This window comes from Lithobates pipiens, unplaced genomic scaffold, assembly GCF_037356315.1.
Source record: "Lithobates pipiens isolate NorthernLeopardFrog02 unplaced genomic scaffold, aLitPip1_a1.2 Scaffold_8, whole genome shotgun sequence".
Taxonomy (NCBI): domain Eukaryota; kingdom Metazoa; phylum Chordata; class Amphibia; order Anura; family Ranidae; genus Lithobates; species Lithobates pipiens.
Window position 1 is genome coordinate 483,455,370 of NW_027507903.1, and position 19,922 is coordinate 483,475,291.

At 43.2% G+C, this 19,922-nt stretch overlaps 1 protein-coding gene across 1 annotated transcript in view; it reads right to left on the reverse strand.

Moving 5' to 3' along the window:
- WNT5B (Wnt family member 5B) overlaps positions 1–19,922 on the reverse strand; it is a 214,040-nt gene that overhangs the window by 23,891 nt on the left and 170,227 nt on the right. Inside the window, exons 3-4 of the mRNA XM_077468898.1 lie at positions 13,358–13,605; positions 1,049–1,341 (exon numbers count right to left, since the gene is read on the reverse strand). Coding sequence (XP_077325024.1) covers positions 1,049–1,341; positions 13,358–13,605 — 541 coding nt within the window. The remainder of the gene's footprint in view (positions 1–1,048; positions 1,342–13,357; positions 13,606–19,922) is intronic.

Sequence of the window (19,922 nt, forward strand, 5' to 3'; positions counted from 1 at the left end):
ATTCTTAAAAAAAAAAAAAAAAAAAATTGAAAACCATTTATCATTTTCCTTCCACTTCATAATTATGTGCCACTTTTTGTTGGTCTATCACATACAATACCAATAAAATACATTTATGTTTTTGGTTGAAATATGACAAAATGTGGAAAATTTAAAGGGATGTGAATACTTTTACAAGGCACTGTAACTGCTTTTAGATGCTACTGCCATTTGGATGGCTTTATCTAAATAAAATGTTCAGCAACATGCTGAAAAGTTCCTATGACCATTTGTTGACCATTCCTTATTTCCCAGAACCCTTCACTGCATGAATGCCACTTCTGAATGTCTACAGAAACAAGGAGAAGATCAATGTAAATCCCAAAACAGCTACACTTGTTATTTTTGTAATGACTCTGCAAAACGGGAGTTGCATTTTTGGCTGAATCATGGTGTATGACCGAGTAGTGAGCAAATATATATATATATAAGTTCATGGCACAGTCAGTCAGTATGTCAAGTCAAAAACTTTTTTGCTAGTTTTGAAAAGAGTGGGGAAGGATTAAAACCCTTGTTGAGTACTTCTATCCAGGCTACACTAATGCCGCGTACACACGACCAGACTTTTTTCGACGGACTAGGTCCGACGGTCTTCCCGACGGACATTTTCGGCGGAGTTCTGGCGGACTTTCCGAATGAACGGACTTGGCCACACACAATCACACCAAAGTCCGATGGATTTGAGCGTGATGACGTATGACCGGACTAGAATAAGGAAGTTCAGCCAGTAGCCAATAGCTGCCCTAGCGTCGGTTTTTGTCCGTCGGACTAGCATACACACGAACGGATTTCTTGATAGCAACTGGGTCTGGCGGTGTTCCGGTAGGAAAATTTAAAACATGTTCTATTTCTAAAGTCCTCAGGATTTTTGGCAGGCAAAGCTCCGTTGGAGCCCACACGCGATCGAATTGTCCGACGGACTCATTCCGTCGGACCTTTGCTGTCAAAAAGTCAGATCGTGTGTACGCGGCATAAGAGGATTGGGTCAGCAGGGATAATTCATACTCACCCTGCGTCCTGCCTCATTGTTTTGCAGATTCATTAAGGCCCGCGATTGCTCTTCAGACCCTTTCGGGTAATTTTTCTCTCTCTCTCGAGCATCCACAAACTCTTTGGCGAACCTGTAGCCATAATCCACATTGTCCCCACAGCCACCCCACAGCCAGTCTCGGGGCAAGTCTTTGGGACGTGCAGTCCTGCTGCAGCCACATGTAGCCAGCTCCCCCTCTCGGCAGGCACGGCTGATGGCATTCACCACTCCTGCTGCGCTGATGGCATAGGTGAAGGCAGCCTCTCTGCTTCCTAAAAGACAAAAGCAAACAATGAGTTTCAAGACAGGAGGAACCTAAACATACTCGATTTTATATCTAATATGGCAACAGTGTTATCAATTAGGGGAAATTTCATTCTGTAAAATGTATGCATCCAAATATATTTACCAATCAATGAATTCATCTAAATTACAAATGGCCCTCTGCGATCAGAGGTGGTCAACAAAATAGTAAAAAGTTATCAACAGCTCTATAAATTGACAGAATGGTTTGCGATTTCTATTTGATCAGTTTAGTTCCATTGGGTGTTCAATTTAAAGTCACATTAAACCCAAAAGCAAACATTTATCGTATTGCAGCTTACCAATTCTTAGATTTGATGGCTGCATTCGGTTTTGTTTTTCCTTTATCATCACCTGGTGAACATGCCAGTAATACAGGCTATACACCAAGCAAATTTCTTTCCTGCAACCACAGACAGTGTTGATGCCGGAATCCCCCCCACCAACCCATTGTATTCTCCTAGCAGGGGGGGGGGGGGGGGGGCGTCCCTGCCGTAACAAGACAGTGATTATTGCTAGTGGTCACACAAGCCAGCGAGATTCTCATGTGATATCTGGCAGGCTGGTTGTACCCAAGTTGATTGATCAACTTGGTACATTCAGCCTGCCCATACATGGTTGGCCTAAGTCTGTTATTTTCCAACAGGACAAGTTAGAGGGTTCAGACAGCCGCTGACTTACCATAATCAGCTTTTATTTATTTATAAGTATTATCTGGAGTTTGGCTTCAATATGTTTAGTGCATTATATCTGCTAGTACACCTAACACTCCCCTCCCTCAAGACAGAAAGTGCTGCTGTCCAAAGGTGCCTCCTGTGCTCCATCATCCAGAGTGGGGCACTCTAATACAGGAGGTGTGTTACTGGCCTAATCGCTAGGTGAAAACAGAGAGGGGCGTGGGGTTGGGGGACAAGAAAAGGAAGAAAACAAATGCAGCCACCACATTTAAGGATTGGTAAGCCGCAATAAATTCCATTTTTGGTTTTGGGTCTAAAAACTCTTTTATGATCATATCAATACATGTGTGGACACCATAAGCATCCTGCAGGCCTGGACGCCCCGATGTTTGTGGTCAGCCTTACATCTGTGACATATAACAGTAGCCTTACTAAGCATGCTGGACCCTATAGATTAACAAGCGCGCCCTTCTGGAAGCCGAATGATCATTTGTATTGATCTGAGTGGTGTCTGCACAGTGGTCAGTATGTAAAACACGGCAGATATGGATCAGTTTGCACCTCTGGGCACGCAGTGTCTGCATTTCTTACCAAGTGATGACAGATAAAGTGCTAATTACTTATCACAGGCTGGAGGCATCACAAGTGCTGCAGGCTACCTGTCTACCCATGTCCACTAGTGCGCTCACAGCAGGCTGCCTACTGCCACTTGTGGCTATTGCTGGCAAAGCTGCTATACGGTATTAGGAAAGGTGCCAGTAGTCTGGGAGGGAAGGGCGCGGGGCGTGTTGCTGGGGCAGAGGCTCTGAATATGGACAAATTGTATGCAGGAATTTACAAAGAAACAAGATAAGGAATCCTCCTCAGGGGGCAATATGGGTTCAGAAGTCATGGAAGGATCCCTTTGCCTGTGTGATACAGGAATGTTAACAGATCAATCACACCATTTCTGTGATATCCTTTATGGGATAACTTTCCCCTCTACAAAAATGTGAGACCGATCACAAGATAGTGAGGGGGACTTGATGAACTTAAAACAAACAGTTGAAAATTGCCATTTATAGCAATTATCCTGTGACATGATTGAATATTACTTTGTACAAGGGAGAGTGAGTGATCGAACAGAGTAGTGGACAGCGATATTGCTCTAAAGCAGGGGCCTTCAAACTATGGCCCTCCAGTTGTTCAAGAACTACAATTCCCATTATGCCTAGTCATATCTGTGAATGTCAGAGTTTTACAATGCCTCATGGGATGTGTAGTTCTGCAACAGCTGGAGGGCCGTAGTTTAGAGATCCCTGCTCTAATGGGACATAAGCTGGCCATATATACTGAGCAAATTTCGCCCGGTTCGCAATGAACCGGCTAAAATTCGATTGGTTGGTAGCCCAGTCGGCAACACTCCGCCCAACGTCCTTCAATTGAAAAATCTAAGGGGCCGGGCAGAAAATTGGCAAAGAAAAGCCATAAGAATACATTAGCAGCAGCGGGACATTCATCATCTGCTCTGTTTAGCATAGATGAAGGAATCTGTTTGCTTTCTTTCATTCATCCTGCAGGCTGAACAAAAAAATATATCATTGTATGACCAGCTTTTGTCAGTCACAGCCTCTGCACCACAGGAGCTGACACTCAAATGTCCCTACACATTCACACACTGTATGTGTGTGTATATAGCTCTGACATACTACAAAGTGCTGTACAGCGAACACTGAGCCATTTACATTACACTAATGTCCTTACCATAGTCACACAATTTTATACATTTATAGCATTGACATATTCCTCAGTGCTGTACAAAGCACACTAAAGCCCTGTACACAAAGATAGAATGTCAGGAGTACAAAAAAATACCGGTCCACATTCTGCCTGTGTGTATGTTCGTCTGTCCGACAGAAGCATGCCGTTCGTGACCATCAGACTCCCGATAAGCGCTCTCAGCCAATAGCAGAGAGTGCTGATCAGAGTGTCTGGTGGGGGGGATCCCTCTGTCAGAACAAAACAGCTCTGCGGGGGAAATCGTTGGACTAACCTTGCATGGATAGTACAGCAGCTCCTGACCGGAGATGTCAGTTTTTTTAGTGCAACCAAAAAAACCTGTAATGTGTACCCGGCTTTAGGGCCGATTAACACCAGAACGTGGGATGGGAAAGGCATGTTCCTTCCACATTTCCCACACCGCATTCAAATGCACTAAGCTTGTCATCTGCATGCGGGTGGCAATGTATTTTTAATGGCACCCCTTACACAGATAGCAAACGCAGTGCATTTGGAGGCACCAAATTGCACCATACCATGCAGTCTAATGCAGTGCATTTTTAAAAGTAGTGCAGGTGTCCTGTCAGAAAGCCCCTACCTATCACAATATGTAACACAACTGATGTTCTGGCACGGCCATCTTGGTACACCCACACTCGTCCACAGTAAGCCTACAGTCAGAAGGCCGCAAGCAGACATCTTTTTACATCCACTGAAGTCTTGCATTTCACACTTAGTTTTACCAGTAAACAGCTTATATAGTCAAATACGGTATTTGGAAGTCTGTTTGACTGTTTTGATGTTGAATTTTAAAAGCATCGGCATTCCTGCTGATCTTACAGGTTTGCTAATCTGACAGAACAAGGCTGCTTTTAAAAGTCAGCATCTAAACAGTTTGATGGATTTCTAAATACTATATTCCACTATATAAGCTCAGTTTACTGGTAAAATTAAGTGTGAAATGCAACCCTTTAGTGGGTGTAAAAGGATATCCGCTTGGCGACTTCAGACTATAGGCTTACTGCGGACGAGTGCGGGTGTACCAATATGGCCGCGACGGAACGTCACTAAGGTTGCATTTTCTGATGGATAGCGGCTTTCTGAACACCGCCTCTATTATGTGCACAGCCCAGTGCATTCTACAGTCCATTTAAAGGAATGTGCTGTCAAAATGCACCACAACTACAAAGGACGACGCACAAGCCCTAAGTCAGTCACACCAGTCTCAGCTTAAGAGGTGCACTATAATGTCCCCAACACGGTTGCACACTATTATACATTTATATAGCTCTGACTTATTCTGTAGTGCTGTATGGGGAACTCATTCATATCAGTCTCTGCACTCAGGATAAGCTTAGACCATACAAACACCATATAGGCAGAGCCCTGCTGGTAATAAAACGCAGGACCCTAGCGCTGCAAAACCACAGCACTATCCACAATGAGGCTTTATTTATTTAGGCTTGTACACAAATGTAACGTGCCAATATAATTTTTGGAACAATTTAGCTTTTTTCCCCTTGTTTTTTTTTTTCTGTCTGGATGAGGGAAAGTGATTGAGGGGTTATCCCTCTCCCAAGAGAGGATAAGGAATGCGGAGGAGGAGGGGTCGCTGTCCCTTGTTTTAACACCACAGCAGATCAAACTCAACCTGATCTCAGCATTTCAGAGCTGCATTTCAAAAGGAGCCCAAACAATGCATCCTCACACCTCCGATCATGGGAGGAGATGTAATCCTAACAGGAGGGGGAGAGGCAGCTGCCGACCTAAGAAGATCATAACTTGGCAATTTAAATGAGAGCCATCAAACATTTGATTCCATTTTTTGTTGCAATCACCAATCAATCAAGACAAAAATAAATGGGGATTTCTATCGGACACAAGGAGGGAAACCTGCCCAGACCGAATGCAGGGAGAAAAATCTGATGGCTTATAATGAAATTGCTTTCGTTACTTTTTCCCCATTTTGAATTAATTCAATCCTTTAATAAATTGTATTAAAGATGTAAATTTAGTTCCCAGATTCAACGTCAAAATCAACCAAAATCCTGGAAAAGGATCAAACATGTATGGCCAGCCTAAAATGTATCTAAACCCAAAACATACATGTAATATATTGCAGCCTACGCGTCCTTAGAAACGCACTACAGTCCATTTTACATGTTTCCTATGGTACACATTCACATCTATGCTTTTTTCAGCCATTACATTTTTAAAAAGGGTGAGGGACTTTTTTAAATGCAAAATGGTGCGTTTTTGGTTCAGTAGACTTCAATGGAGAAGCTGCAGAAAAGAGTGTAATGCGTTTTTTGCTGCTTTTTTCCTTTTTTAAATCTAAATCTAAAATTTTAAGCCAGTAGATACAAACACTGTAGCTGCTGACTTTTAATATAAGGACACCTACCTGTCCAGGTATCCAGCGATGTCCTCAACTGAGCCAATTCTTCAATCGGCTTTGGGTACAGGCGCCGCATCTTCACTAAGTAAAAGCCGGCAATGAACCCATTTTTTTCTACTGTGCATGCGCAAATCGCGCTGCGCTTTCTGAATGGTCCCATCGTCTTTTGGGATCTGTGTGTCACAGAAGGCAGTGATGGGAAAGAGGAGGGGCCGGACATACCTGTAGATCGCCACAGGGATCTTATCCGGAAGTGGGAGCGGGTACCTGTGAAAACCAGGTACCCATCCCCCCGCCCAAAAAAGTGCCCAATGTGACAGTGGAGGGTGCTAACAAGCGGCGCTTCCCCTTTTGGGTGGAGCTCCGCTTTAACACATCCCCCTCTACGCATCAAAAGTATTCACCCCCCTTGGCATTTTTCATGTTTTGTTGCCTCACAACCTGGAATTAACATGGATTGTTTGAGGATTTCCATCATTTAATTTACAGAACTTGCCCACGACTTTAGGACAACATAACAGAAAATGTCAATGTGCATAACTATTCATCCCCCTAAAGTCAATATTTTGTAGTAGGGGTGCACCGAATGTGTTTTTTTGTGCCAAAACCGATACCAAAAATTAAAAATACACTAGGCCGAAAAACTGAAACCGATACCGAAACTTATTTTAAAAAATATATTTTCATACAGGAGATCAGATCAGAGACTGCGGATATGGTACAGGAGATGATCAGAGACTGGGGACGACATGGTACAGGAGATGATCAGAGACTGGGGACGACATGGTACAGGAGATGATCAGAGACTGGGGGCGACATGGTACAGGAGATGGTCAGAGACTGGGGATGACATGGTACAGGAGATGATCAGAGACTGGGGACGACATGGTACAGGAGATGGTCAGAGACTGGGGACGACATGGTACAGGAGATGGTCAGAGACTGGGGACGACATGGTACAGGAGATGGTCAGAGACTGGGGACGACATGGTACAGGAGATGGTCAGAGACTGGGGACGACATGGTACAGGAGATGGTCAGAGACTGGGGACGACATGGTACAGGAGATGGTCAGAGACTGGGGACGACATGGTACAGGAGATGGTCAGAGACTGGGGACGACATGGTACAGGAGATGGTCAGAGACTGGGGACGACATGGTACAGGAGATGGTCAGAGACTGGGGACGACATGGTACAGGAGATGGTCAGAGACTGGGGACGACATGGTACAGGAGATGGTCAGAGACTGGGGACGACATGGTACAGGAGATGGTCAGAGACTGGGGACGACATGGTACAGGAGATGGTCAGAGACTGGGGACGACATGGTACAGGAGATGGTCAGAGACTGGGGACGACATGGTACAGGAGATGGTCAGAGACTGGGGACGACATGGTACAGGAGATGGTCAGAGACTGGGGACAACATGGTACAGGAGATGGTCAGAGACTGGGGACATGGTACAGGAGATGATCAGAGACTGTGGACATGGTACAGGAGATGGTCAGAGACTGGGGAGATGGTCAGAGACTGCAGACATGATACAAGAGATCAATGCAGCCTCGCCAGTGCCCGTTAGATGCAGCCAGCCTGTGTCCCCAGTGCAGCCAGCCTGTGTCCCCAGTGCAGCCAGCCTGTGTCCCCAGTGCAGCCAGCCTGTGCAGGGGAAAAGAAGGAAGAGAGCGGAGAGCCGCTGCCTGGTTGATAAGAACATAACAACTTTCATTTCAATAGCTGTGTATTCCCTGCCGCACACTGTCACATACAGCTCCTCCTCTTTGTCTGGGCACTTTGATAAACAAATCCCCCGTCCAATCCTGGGATGAGTGATCTATCTATCAAACTTCCCTGGACAAGGGGGAGGGGCTGTATATGGCGGTGCGCGGCGGGGAATACACAGCTATTGAAATGATAGTTATGTTCCCGGCGCTCTAATCAACCAGGTGGCGGCAACGGCTCTCTCTTCTGTGCTACGGGACACCCCCGTGATGGGCGCCACCAGGGGCAGGGCCCCATTTTCGGCTCCATTATCGGCCATTTTTCTCTTTCTGCAAATTGCCAACTTAGACTATTGTGTGCTGATCCATCACATATAATTCAGATTAAAAAAACATTGAACTAAAAGCTGTAATGTAACAAAATGGGTAAAAAGCCAAGGGGGGTGAATACTTTTGCAAGGCGCTGTACTTAAGGAAGAAGTGGCTCCATTCACACCTGGACGTTTTGGGATTGTGGCAGAATCGCGTAATTCTGCTCACAATCTCAAAATGCACTACAACTGTAAAATGCACGTTCAGGTGCCATTATTTTCAGTGGCACCTAAAGCGCGGTGTGGTAAATCGCATCACGTGAAGCTTGTCGCCTAAAAAGGAGCTTCTTGTGGGTGATAAACTTCACATGATGCGATTTGACGCAATTCCCATACTATAAAAACTGCAACAATCATGGCAAAACTGCACTGCGTTTTAGGTCTCATTGAAAATAATGACACCTGAACCTGCATTTTGCAATTGCAGTGCGTATTGAGATTGGGGGAAGAATTGCAGCAATTCTGATAGGTTCCCAAAACGCACAGGTGTGAATGGAGCCTTAAGCCGCGTACACACGGGCGGACTGTCTGGCCAACTTAGTCCGTCGAAACACATTTCAGCGGACAGTCCGCTCGTGTGTGGGCTTCAGCGGACTTTTTCAGCGTGCAGTCTGGCGGACTAAGTATTTCGGAATTTCCGTAATATTGTCCGTCGTACTTTGGTTTCAGCGGACAATCCGCTCGTGAGTAGGCTAGTTCGACGGACTAAGTATGGCGCATGCTCAGAAAGGATTTACACGGCGAAAGGTTGCATTGCTGTGTATTGGCCTTCCTATTTCTAGTCCCGTCGTACGTGCTGTACACGTCATCGCGCAAACTTTCGACGGACTGTTTTGCATCCGTGTGTGGTCAAGTCCGTTCATTCGAAAGTAGGACGGACTGTCCGTCGGATTGTCTGACGGACTAAGTTGGCCATACAGTCTGCCCGTGTGTACGTGGCTTTAGTCCACAGAAGTTGGAAAAGATGATAACATTGAGGTTTCAGTTATTAAACAGGAAGTTACAAGTACACTGGATTTCTGGCAGGACCAACAGGTATTGTCTGTACTTGCTGAAAATGTATTCATCCTGAAAAGAACAAAACAAAATGCAGCCATCACATCTAAGGAGCTGCAATATATTACACTTTTGTTCGTGAGCTTAGATTTCAGCAACAATCGTTTTTTCTCTTGAGAATTTTAGAAAAGGCACAAAAATGTATGTACTAGGCCTCAAACATGGTGGAAGTTTGGCCATCTCTCCTAGACGCTTTCCCTCCTAGCAGCAGCAGTTTGGCAGAAAAAACACTTGACACTTGTAAACACGTGTAACGTGTTTAGGCACGTCATATGCTTGGGTGTTAATTTAATTGGACAGAATAATCTTTTGGCCACTATAATGAATTAACGCTGAAGTGCTAAACATGCCTAGCATTAGACCCATTTACACGCGTCAAGAGTTTTTCTGCCAAAACGCCACTAAATACAGAAAAATACCTGCTGGTCCTGCCAGAAATCTAACATCCTCATAACTTTCTGCGTTATCCTTGCCATCTATCTTCTGTGAACACTTCCTTGTTATGTAATGGAGATACAGAAAGAGGGAGGTGTTTGTAGTCCAAATCAGGAGAGCACCCTAGGGTGAACAACTCTGCTCATACAAAGATACAGTACGATCGGTGATCAGAGTAGTTTCATAGTTTCATAGTTAGTAAGGTTGAATAAAGACACCAGTCCATCTAGTTCAACCTGAGTAAGTGTCTACAATTGTCCATATCCCTGTACATTGTACACTCACATAGTTCCCTACCCGCAAGGAGCCCACAATCCTAGGTTCCCATTCATATACTAGGGCCAATTTTGGACAGAAGGCAATTAACCTACCTGCATGTCTTTGGATTGTGGGAGGAAACCAGAGTACCTGGAGGAAACCCACGCAGGCACAGGGAGAACATGCAAACTCCAGGCAGGTAGTGCTGTGGTTGGGATTCAAACCAGCGACCCTTCTTACTGCTAGGTGAGAGTGCTAACCACTACACCACTGTGCTGCCCCTGAGTAGAATATTGTACTGTTTTAGCCATCGATTAGTGCAGAAAATTTTAATGACTAACCTAGATTAATATACACTATAATACCAAAAGTATTGGGATGCCTGTCTTTATACGCACATAAACTTTATTGGCATCGCAGTCTTAGTCCGTTGGCCCACCCTTTGCACCTACAAGAACTTCAGCTCTTCTGAGAAGACTGTCCACAAGGTTTAGGAGTGTTTCTATGGGAATATTTGACCATTCTTACAGAAGAGCGTTTGTGAGGTCAGGCACTGATGGATTACCGGATTGAGGTCAGGACTCTGTGCAGACCAGTAAAGTTCCTCCACCCCAAACTCGCTCATCCATGTCTTTATGGACCTTGCTTTATACACTGGTCCAAATCATTTGGTGGAGGAGGGATTATGGTGTGGGGTTGTTTTTCAGGCGTTGGACTTGGCCCCATAGTTCAAGTGAAGGAAACTCTTAAGGCATCAGCATACCAAGACATTTTGGGCAATTTCATGCTCCTAAGTTTGTGGGAACAGTTTGGAGACGACCTCTTCCTGTTCCAACATGACTGTGCACCAGTGCATAAAGCAAGGTCCATAAAGACATGGAAGAGTTTGGGTGGAGGAACTTGACTGGCCTGCACAGAATCCTGACTTCAACTCGATAGAACACCTTTGGGATGAATTAGAGCAGAGACTGCGAGCCAGGCCTTCTTGTCTAAACATCAGAGGCTGACCTCACAAATGCACTTCTAGAAGAATGCTCAAATTTTCCCATAGACACACTCCTAAACCTTGTGGCCATCCTTCCCAGAATAGTTGAAGCTGTTATAGCTACAAAGGGTGGGCCAACTCAATATTGAACACTGCGGTCGGACATTCCGACCAAAAAAATCAGTCAGATTTTTTCTGATGGATTTTGGCCAAAACTTGTGTTGCATACACACGGTCGCACAAAGTTGCCAGAAAATCCGGACGTTCGGAACGAGGTGATGTACAAAACGTACGACGGGACTACGTAGAGGCCAGTAGCCAATAGCTTTTGTCTCCAAATTTTGAGCATACGTGGCACTTTGTGCGACGGAATTCTCAGAATTAAGTATTAAAATGTATAAAGCCTGAAGAAGGGATCAAAGGCATTCTGAAAGCTTGCATCTTTAATACCTTTTTACCTAATAAAAGGTATCCCTTAAATGCCAAGCTAAAGTGAAATATTACTTCACTGTAATATATCAAAGAATTGATTAGATCAAATGATGACTGTTATGGCTTATGAAACCATATCCTCCACAGAATATGGGATGTCCTAGCTGATATGGTCATCCTCTGGTCCAGACCTCTTAGCCGCAGGTTGTCTCATCTCTGGTCATCACACAACCTCTAAAGTTCAAGAAAAGTGCACAAGGTCTCTTGGGAGGATTGTGGTGTGGGTGTGTGGCCTGGAGGAGTCAGAAACAGAAAAGCTCCATCTCCTTTACAAATATTTCTCCTCACACATCTATCGGGTGCAATGAGAGTGCAGATCCTATCACTTCCGAAACCTAAACCAACAGGCCCCTACTGCCATCATTATCCTCTGTGACAACTTGTTAGAAATCTCCATACAAGGATTAACTTAAAGGGTATGTCAACCCTAACCATGAACTACTCTAATGTGTTCCCTTTCGTGCTGTTACGTTTGCCATTGAAGGCGTTTTGTTCGATAAGAGGAAAAAATGACCCATCGATTCTGCCAGAAGTTTTGTGAGCTGCTGACTCCCTGTGCTGATTGTTATTGGTTACATTGTCCTCTGCCATATCTTAGGACTCCTACCTGCCCCCCAAATATCAACCGCTTCAGGTCCGTTTTATTGCTATAGGGTGGCACCTGTGCACCAGATCACGTGTGTATATATATATATATATATATATATATATATATATATATATATATATATATATATACACACACACACACACACACATGATAGACATAGTTATATAGTTAGTCAGGTCGAAAAAAAGACTCAAGTCCATCCAGTTCAACCACAAAAAATAAATAAAATCATACAATCCCATATACCCAATTCTATACCCACAGTTGATCCAGAGGAAGTAAAAATACACTTATGGGTAAGGGGCGGGCATCTGTGCGATGACACACAGCAGAAGCCATTTGGCAGGGTGCACGGTACTCAATGTCCTTCGGCACCCGCCGATCGTTAGGCAGAACGACGATCTGCCTATGTAAACAATGCAAATCGCCATTCTGACAGGAGGGAAGGGGTGGAATTTGTGTCCCTGCAAAAATTCCATCTTCCCCCAATGAAAGCACCTCACACAGTATAGTAAAACATTGGCTAGGCACACAGTTAACCATTGGATCTCCCCTAATGTTAACCCCTTCCCAGCCAGTGCCATTAGTACAGTTTTTTTTTTGTTTTTTTTGTAGCATTGATCACTGTATTAGTGTCACTGGGCCTCAAAAAGTGTCAGTGTGAGAATGTCCGCCGCAATATCGCAGCCCACTATAATATAATATCGTTAATCGCCACCATTACTAATAAAAAAATATAGTTTTTTTTTTCAAAATTTACGGTCTTTTTTTGTTGATAGCTCAAAAAATAAAAAATGCAGACGTGATCAAATACCACCAAAAGATAGCTCTATTTGTGGGGGGGGAAAAAAAAGGATATACATTTTATTAGGGTACAGAGTTGCATGACCACGCAATTGTCAGTTAAAGCAACGCAGTTCAAGTCAAGTGGTTAATAAGAAGGGGAAGGGGGGGATGTGTTCTGTAGTCCTACCCTAAGGTGACAACCCTGCTCCTCCATAGATGCAAAAAAGAGTGAGTGAGCGTTGCCACATTAGCACAGGAGGGGTGTTTCTATTAGGATCACTAGGTGAAAATAAAGAAAACAAAATAAAGAAAACAAATGCAGTCACCACATCTAAGGATTTGTAAGGTGCAATATATTCAATTTTTGTTCTTGTGTTTAGATACACTTTAAACATGGCAGCAGAATAGACTGACAGGCTAGTGTTCACATGCTCTTACCAATCTGCATGACCCGGCCGAACACTGATGTATTGTCCACCGTGCTGCAATTCCAGCGTCGTTGCTTGAACTGGGACTGGCATTCCTTGATGCCCGTCTTGGCTCCTTCGCCGATGTACACCATGTGGTCCTGATAAAGCTGGCACAACTTCCTCTGCCCAGGGGATAGACCAGTCAGCTGACTGCACAGCGGCTGTGCACCGATGATGTACAATTCAGGCCTCTGTACTGGGTTCAAGGCCAGCGACCTAGAAGAGGAAAAGAGGGTAAAAATACATAACTGGGTCCAAGATCTATACATTTCTTACCCCGCTACCTATAGCAATGATATCACTCATCCTTTCAGCAAAATAAAAAAAAATAAAAAAAATGTCAAAATCCATTATTTTTGAATTGGCCGCCTTAACACAACACAGGGAGGTTGATTTACTAAAGGCAAATATACCGTGCACTGCAAGCACAGTTGCTCTAGATCTGAGGGGGAAGCTCTGCTGATTCCAAACATGTGCAAGCAAAAATGCTGTTTTATTTTCCTTCCATGTTCCCCTCAGATCTGGAGCAACTGTACCTGCAGTGTACTTGAAGTGCACAAACTATATTGCCCGCGTACACACGAGCGGAATGTCCGACAGAAAAAGTCAGACAGAAGCTTTTCATCGTATATTCCGATTGTGTGTATGCCTCATCAGACTTTTTTTTTTTTTTTAAGGAAAATTCTGACAGACCTAGAAATAGAACATGTTTTAAATATTTCCGTCGGAACCAATTCCTATTGGGAAAACCGCTCGTCTGTATGCTGTTCCGGCGGACCAAAAACAACGCATGCTCTGAAGCAAGTACAAGACGGAGGCTATTGGCTATTGAACTTCCTTTTTCTAGTCCTGTCGTACGTGTTGTACGTCACCGCATTCTTAACAATCGGACTTTGGTGTGATCATGTGTAAGCAAGACAGTTTCAGCAGAACTCCGTCGGAAAAACCTTCAGAGTTTATTCCGACGGGAAAACCGGTCGTGTGTACTCGGCATAAGCCTTTACTAAATCAATCCCATAGTAACGCATGACATGACACACGTTAACACACCGCAAAGAGTAATTCAGCCCTAAATGGAAATTCTACCTTTTACATGACTTTGTTCAAACGATGGAAAAGTGGAGCCACTCCCACTTTGAAATATATATATATATTTTTAAAAGATAATTTGGCATTTATTACACACTGCAATTGATTTACTAAAGGCAAATAAATAGGCTGTGCACTTTGTAAGTGCAGTTGCTCCAGAGCATAAAAAATGAGGGGAGGCTCTGCTAACTTCCATCATCCAATCATGTACCAGGAAAAATACTTTTTTTTTTTTTTCTTCATTTCTCTTGCATGTGATTGGGTATTCTTTGTAAAGTAAATTTTTACCTCATTTGCTAAGCTCTGCGGCAACTGCACAGTCAATTTCCCTTTAGTAAATTAACCCCACTGTTTCATTGAAAATGATATACTTTGCCTTGAAAACCCTTCCTGTGCCATGAGATGCTATGGATTTACAAAAGTCCATGATGATCAGATTATCAGAAGCGTGAAAGAGATAATATCATTAGTGGGCAGTTTCAGCCTTTAAACTCTCAGGACCCAGTCACACCTAATGCCCCGTACACACGAGCGGATTTTCCAGCGGAAAAAACTTGGATGGTTTTTCCAACGGAATTCCATTAAAGCTTGGCTTGTATACAGGTGGTCACGCAAAAGTTCGCTGAACTTTCAATCGTCAAGAACGTGGTGACGTACAACATTACAACAAGCCAAGAAAATTAAGTTCAATGCTTCTAATTGTTTCTGAGTATGCGTCGAATTGTTTCCGAGCATGCGTAGGAATTTTGCGCATCGGAATTTGTACGATTGGATCTTTTTCCGACGAAAAATTGAGAACCTGCTCTCAATCTTTTGCTGGCCGAAATTCCACCAGCAAAAGTCCGATGGAGCATACACACGATCACATTTTCCGACCAAAAGCTCTCATCAGACTTTTGCTGGCGGAATTTCCGATTGTGTGTACGGGGCATTAGGTTCCTGTAGGACTTTGGGGGCTACTTGAGGCGACCTGCATTGACTTCTATAGAGAAGTCATTTTGCAAGTCGCCGCATCGGTCGTGTCCAGGTTGCCTGAGGCAGTCGCGCTGCAAGTCGTGCTGCCTCAGTGTGAACAGACACTTAAGGGTGAATTATTTATTTATTGTTACTTAGTATTCATTTATGATTTTTAATTATTTGTGTATTTATTTTACATTTATTTATTGTAAAAATACAAAAAATTATAATAATAAATAACCCTAACTCCTAAGCCTAACTCTAACCTAAACTGAACTCAAACCCCTTACCCTAACGAAAAAAACTTTCTAATAAATTATTAATAATAAAAGAAGAAATAAAAGCTAATGGAAAAAGCTAAAAAAGCTGAAATATCTAGCAACAAATGATGCAACGGATAATAGTTTTCTCTAATGGCTAATAAAAAATGCCAAAGCCCAAAAACGCTTCATGCAAACCTGCCAAAAACACGCCAGAAAAGCATTTAAAGATGCTACGCTCAGGTGTGAACGCAGCCTAAGGAGCAAAGAGATGCTGTTTGGCTGCCTCCCCACCAACATGCAGGAAAAACAGTAAGCTCTGGGTCGGATGGGTTACAGAGAAGGATATCACAAAAAGCTATATCCTGCAGGACGTGGCGCCTTTATCTTATAATTAGGGGCTGAGTACGGAACTCTGCAGATCTAAGGTACAGCACAAAATCTCTTTAAGTGGATGGGGATTATCTTATTGTAATTAGTTACATATTATCAAAGTTTCTTATAACACCACTATACGAAATAAGCTTGGATAATGTCCGTCTGGGTCACCTTCTGGGCTGGATTTAACCAACTGATCTTTCCTAACAAAATGAACCAAATGAGACCACCTTGAGATATTATCACAACAGGGAAGTGTTGAGTAGACCTTCCGCTTATCTCCTGGACCTCATTCACACTTGTCTGCTTGAAACTGCCTCCCAGAAAAGTGTACATGCAGCCAAAACATTCCGTTAGGCCTCATTCATACGAGCGTAAAAAAAAAAAAAAACATTGTATTTGTTTTTTTTTGTTAATAAAGCTTTTTGAATGCTTTGCAAAGCTATCATCCGTTCTTTACATGAGTAGAGGATGGTCCTCCCCACACACAGGCAACACTTTGCATTGTTTGAGTAATTTTGATCTTGCCCGCAATGTTTGGCAAAGCTTTGCCAACTGCCTCCATTCAAGTCAAGGAAGCCCCCCCCCCCCCAAAAAAAAAAACCTTCCTAATGCCTCTGAAATGCGTCTGAAACACAACCTAACACTACAGGCGTTTTAGTCTTATCGCAACCTAACCGTATGGAGTAGAGAAGGGATTTTTTTTTTTTTGCTTCTTGCATTGTTTTCCCTTCATTTCCTGTCCTGAAGACACAACAGGAAGTGAAAAGAAATCTTTTCAACTGAGGAAGTTCCTGTGTTAGACAGACAGTTGTCACCAAAACAGGGGCTCTCCATTCAGTCCTTCGGACAATGATGAGCAGGATGAATAGAGAAGGTGAATTGAACAAACAGGGACACAGACTAAAAGAAAACCTGACAGAGGTTCCCCCCTCCCACGTTCACACATCCAAAACCAATGAAAAAAGTTCTGGCTATGCATTATGCATACACTTAGGTTACTATGAAAAATTCTACAAACTACTTGTATATATTACTCCCAGGGGCGGACTGACCATTGGGTCACTCGGGCACTTCCCGAGGGTCCCATGCCCCTAGGGGGCCCCATCAGGGTTGCCAGCCTCAGTAAAACCAAGGACAGTATGTAAAAATTTGTGTTTTTTTTTTTTACATATGTCTCTGAAGTGTCCCTTACCGACATCCTTTTGGTCTAAAAATCCAGAGATTATAGCTGCCCCACCTCTCCAGTACCTTCTCAGCCAATAGAAACATGTCTGTGTATACTGTGTGATTGTGTGTTTGTGTATACTGTGTTATTGTGTGTTTGTGTATACTGTGTGGCCCCATAATCTCTGATTACGTGGGGGCCACATAATCTCCTATTGCCCGGGGGCCCCATGAGTTTTCAGTCCGCCCCTGATTACTCCATAGTACATTAAACAGCTAGTTTACACTTGTTTCAAAACATGGCTTCCGGCAGGCTTTGTTAAAGCTCTCTGAACAGTCAAAGCTCCTGCCACTAAATAAACTGGTTAGCTTACAGTCCTGTTTACACTTTGCTTTTGCTTGCTGCTTCAATGAGCCTTAGGTGGGGCTTCAATGAGCCTTTGGTGGGACTTTGATGAGGCTTTGGTGGGGCTTCAATGAGCCTTTGGTGGAGCTTCTATGGTGCTTCAATGAGCCTTTGGTGGGGCCTTGGTGGAGCTTCGATGAGGCTTCAAGCGAGCTTTGCCATAGACTTCTATGGAGGCTTTGAAGACACTTTGAAACACTAAAGCTACATGGGGTATCATTTTTGAAGCGAACCCGAAGCAAAGCAAAAGCAAGGTGTAAACAGGACTTTAAGCTAACCATTTTATTTAGTGACATGAGCTTTGACTGGCGTTCAGGGAGCTTTAACAAAGCCTGTCTGAAGCCTTGTTTTGAAGCAAGTGTAAACTAGCCGTTAATGTTTGTTGAAGCCGAAGCAAGTGTAAATAAGCCCTTAGTGGTGCTTCAAAGCGTCTTCAAAGCCCCCATAGAAGTTTATGACAAAGCTTGCAGGAAGCATCTGCAGCTTCTAAAAGGCCTTCAATTCAGCTTTAGCTTTGCGTTGTTTTGGAGAAATTGCAGGCATGAGATATCCACACACACACACACACACACACACACACACACACACAGTGAACCTGGCAAGCTTCAACAAAGCTTCAAAAGAGCATAACTGAAGCATCACTGAAGCTTCCTCAAAGCACCACCAAAAGCATCAAAAACACATCATAAAAGCATGTTGAAGCAGTAGGCGCTTTAATGTGTGTTGAAGCTGAAGCAAGTGTAAATGAGCCCCTAGTGTCACAGGCAATATTCAGATACTATTACTACAGGAACTGCCTATTCAGTTACTGTAAGTACAGGAGCTGCCCCATGTAATATACAGATATTCCCTGTTAGTACAGGATCACCCCATCTAATATTCAGACACTGTTAGTACAGGAATTACTCCATAGATTGTTCACATGTCTTCCATTGGAACAGAAATTGCTCACATTAATGTTCATCTTTAGTACAGGAATTGCCCCAATTAATGTTCACCCTTAATACAGGAATTCCCCCAATTAATGTTCTCTATTAGTACAGGAATTGCCCTATGCAGCATTTAGATATATTCAGTACAGGAATTGCCCCATGCAATGTTCAGATACTGTCCATTAAATTAGGACTTGCTCTATGCAATGTTCTCTGCTAGTAAAGGAATTGCCCCATGTAATGTTTTCTGTTAATAAAATAATTGCCCCATGTAATGTTCTCTGCTAGTAGAGGAATTGCACCATGCATTATTCAACTATTGTCCATTAGTACATGAACTGACCCATGCAATGTTCCTCACTCTTAGTTTAAGAATTAACCATATGGCACTATTCAGATACTCTCTATTAGTACAGGAGTTGCCCCGTGCAATTTTCAGCTATTCTCCATTAGTGCCGAAATGGCCCCATGCAATGTTTTCTGTTAGTAAATGAAATGTCCCATGCAGTACATTCCACAAGTCCCCATTAGTACAGGAACTGCCCCTTGCAATATATTCAGATATTCACCATCAGTACAGGAATTGCCCCATGCTTTATATTCAGATAGTCACCATTAGTATAGGAATTGCCCCATTCTCTATATTCAAATATTCACCATTAGTTTCGGAAATTGTCCCGTGCAATGTTCTTCACTCTTAGTTCAAGAATTTGGCACTATTCAGATATTCCCCATTAGTACAGCAAATGCCCCATACAATATTTTCACCATTAGTACAGGAATTGCCCCATGCAATATATTCAAATATTCCCCAATAGTACAAGAATTGCCCCATACAATATTTTCCACATTAGTACAGGAATTGCCACTTGCAATATATTCAGATATTCCCCATTAGTACAGGAATTGCCCCATACAATATACTCAGATATTACCCATTAGTACAGGAATTGCCTCATACAATATACTCAGATATTACCCATTAGTACAGGGATTGCCCCATACAATATAATCAGATATTCCCCATTAATACAGGGATTGCCCCATACAATATAATCAGGCATTCCCTATTAGTACAGGAATTTCCCCATACAATATAATCAGGCATTCCCCATTAGTACAGGAATTGCCCCATACAATATAATCAGGCATTCCCCATTAGTACAGGAATTGCCCCATACAATATAATCAGGCATTCCCCATTAGTACAGGAATTGCCCCATACAATATAATCAGGCATTCCCTATTAGTACAGGAATTGCCCCATACAATATAATCAGGCATTCCCTATTAGTACAGGAATTGCCCCATACAATATAATCAGGCATTCCCCATTAGTACATG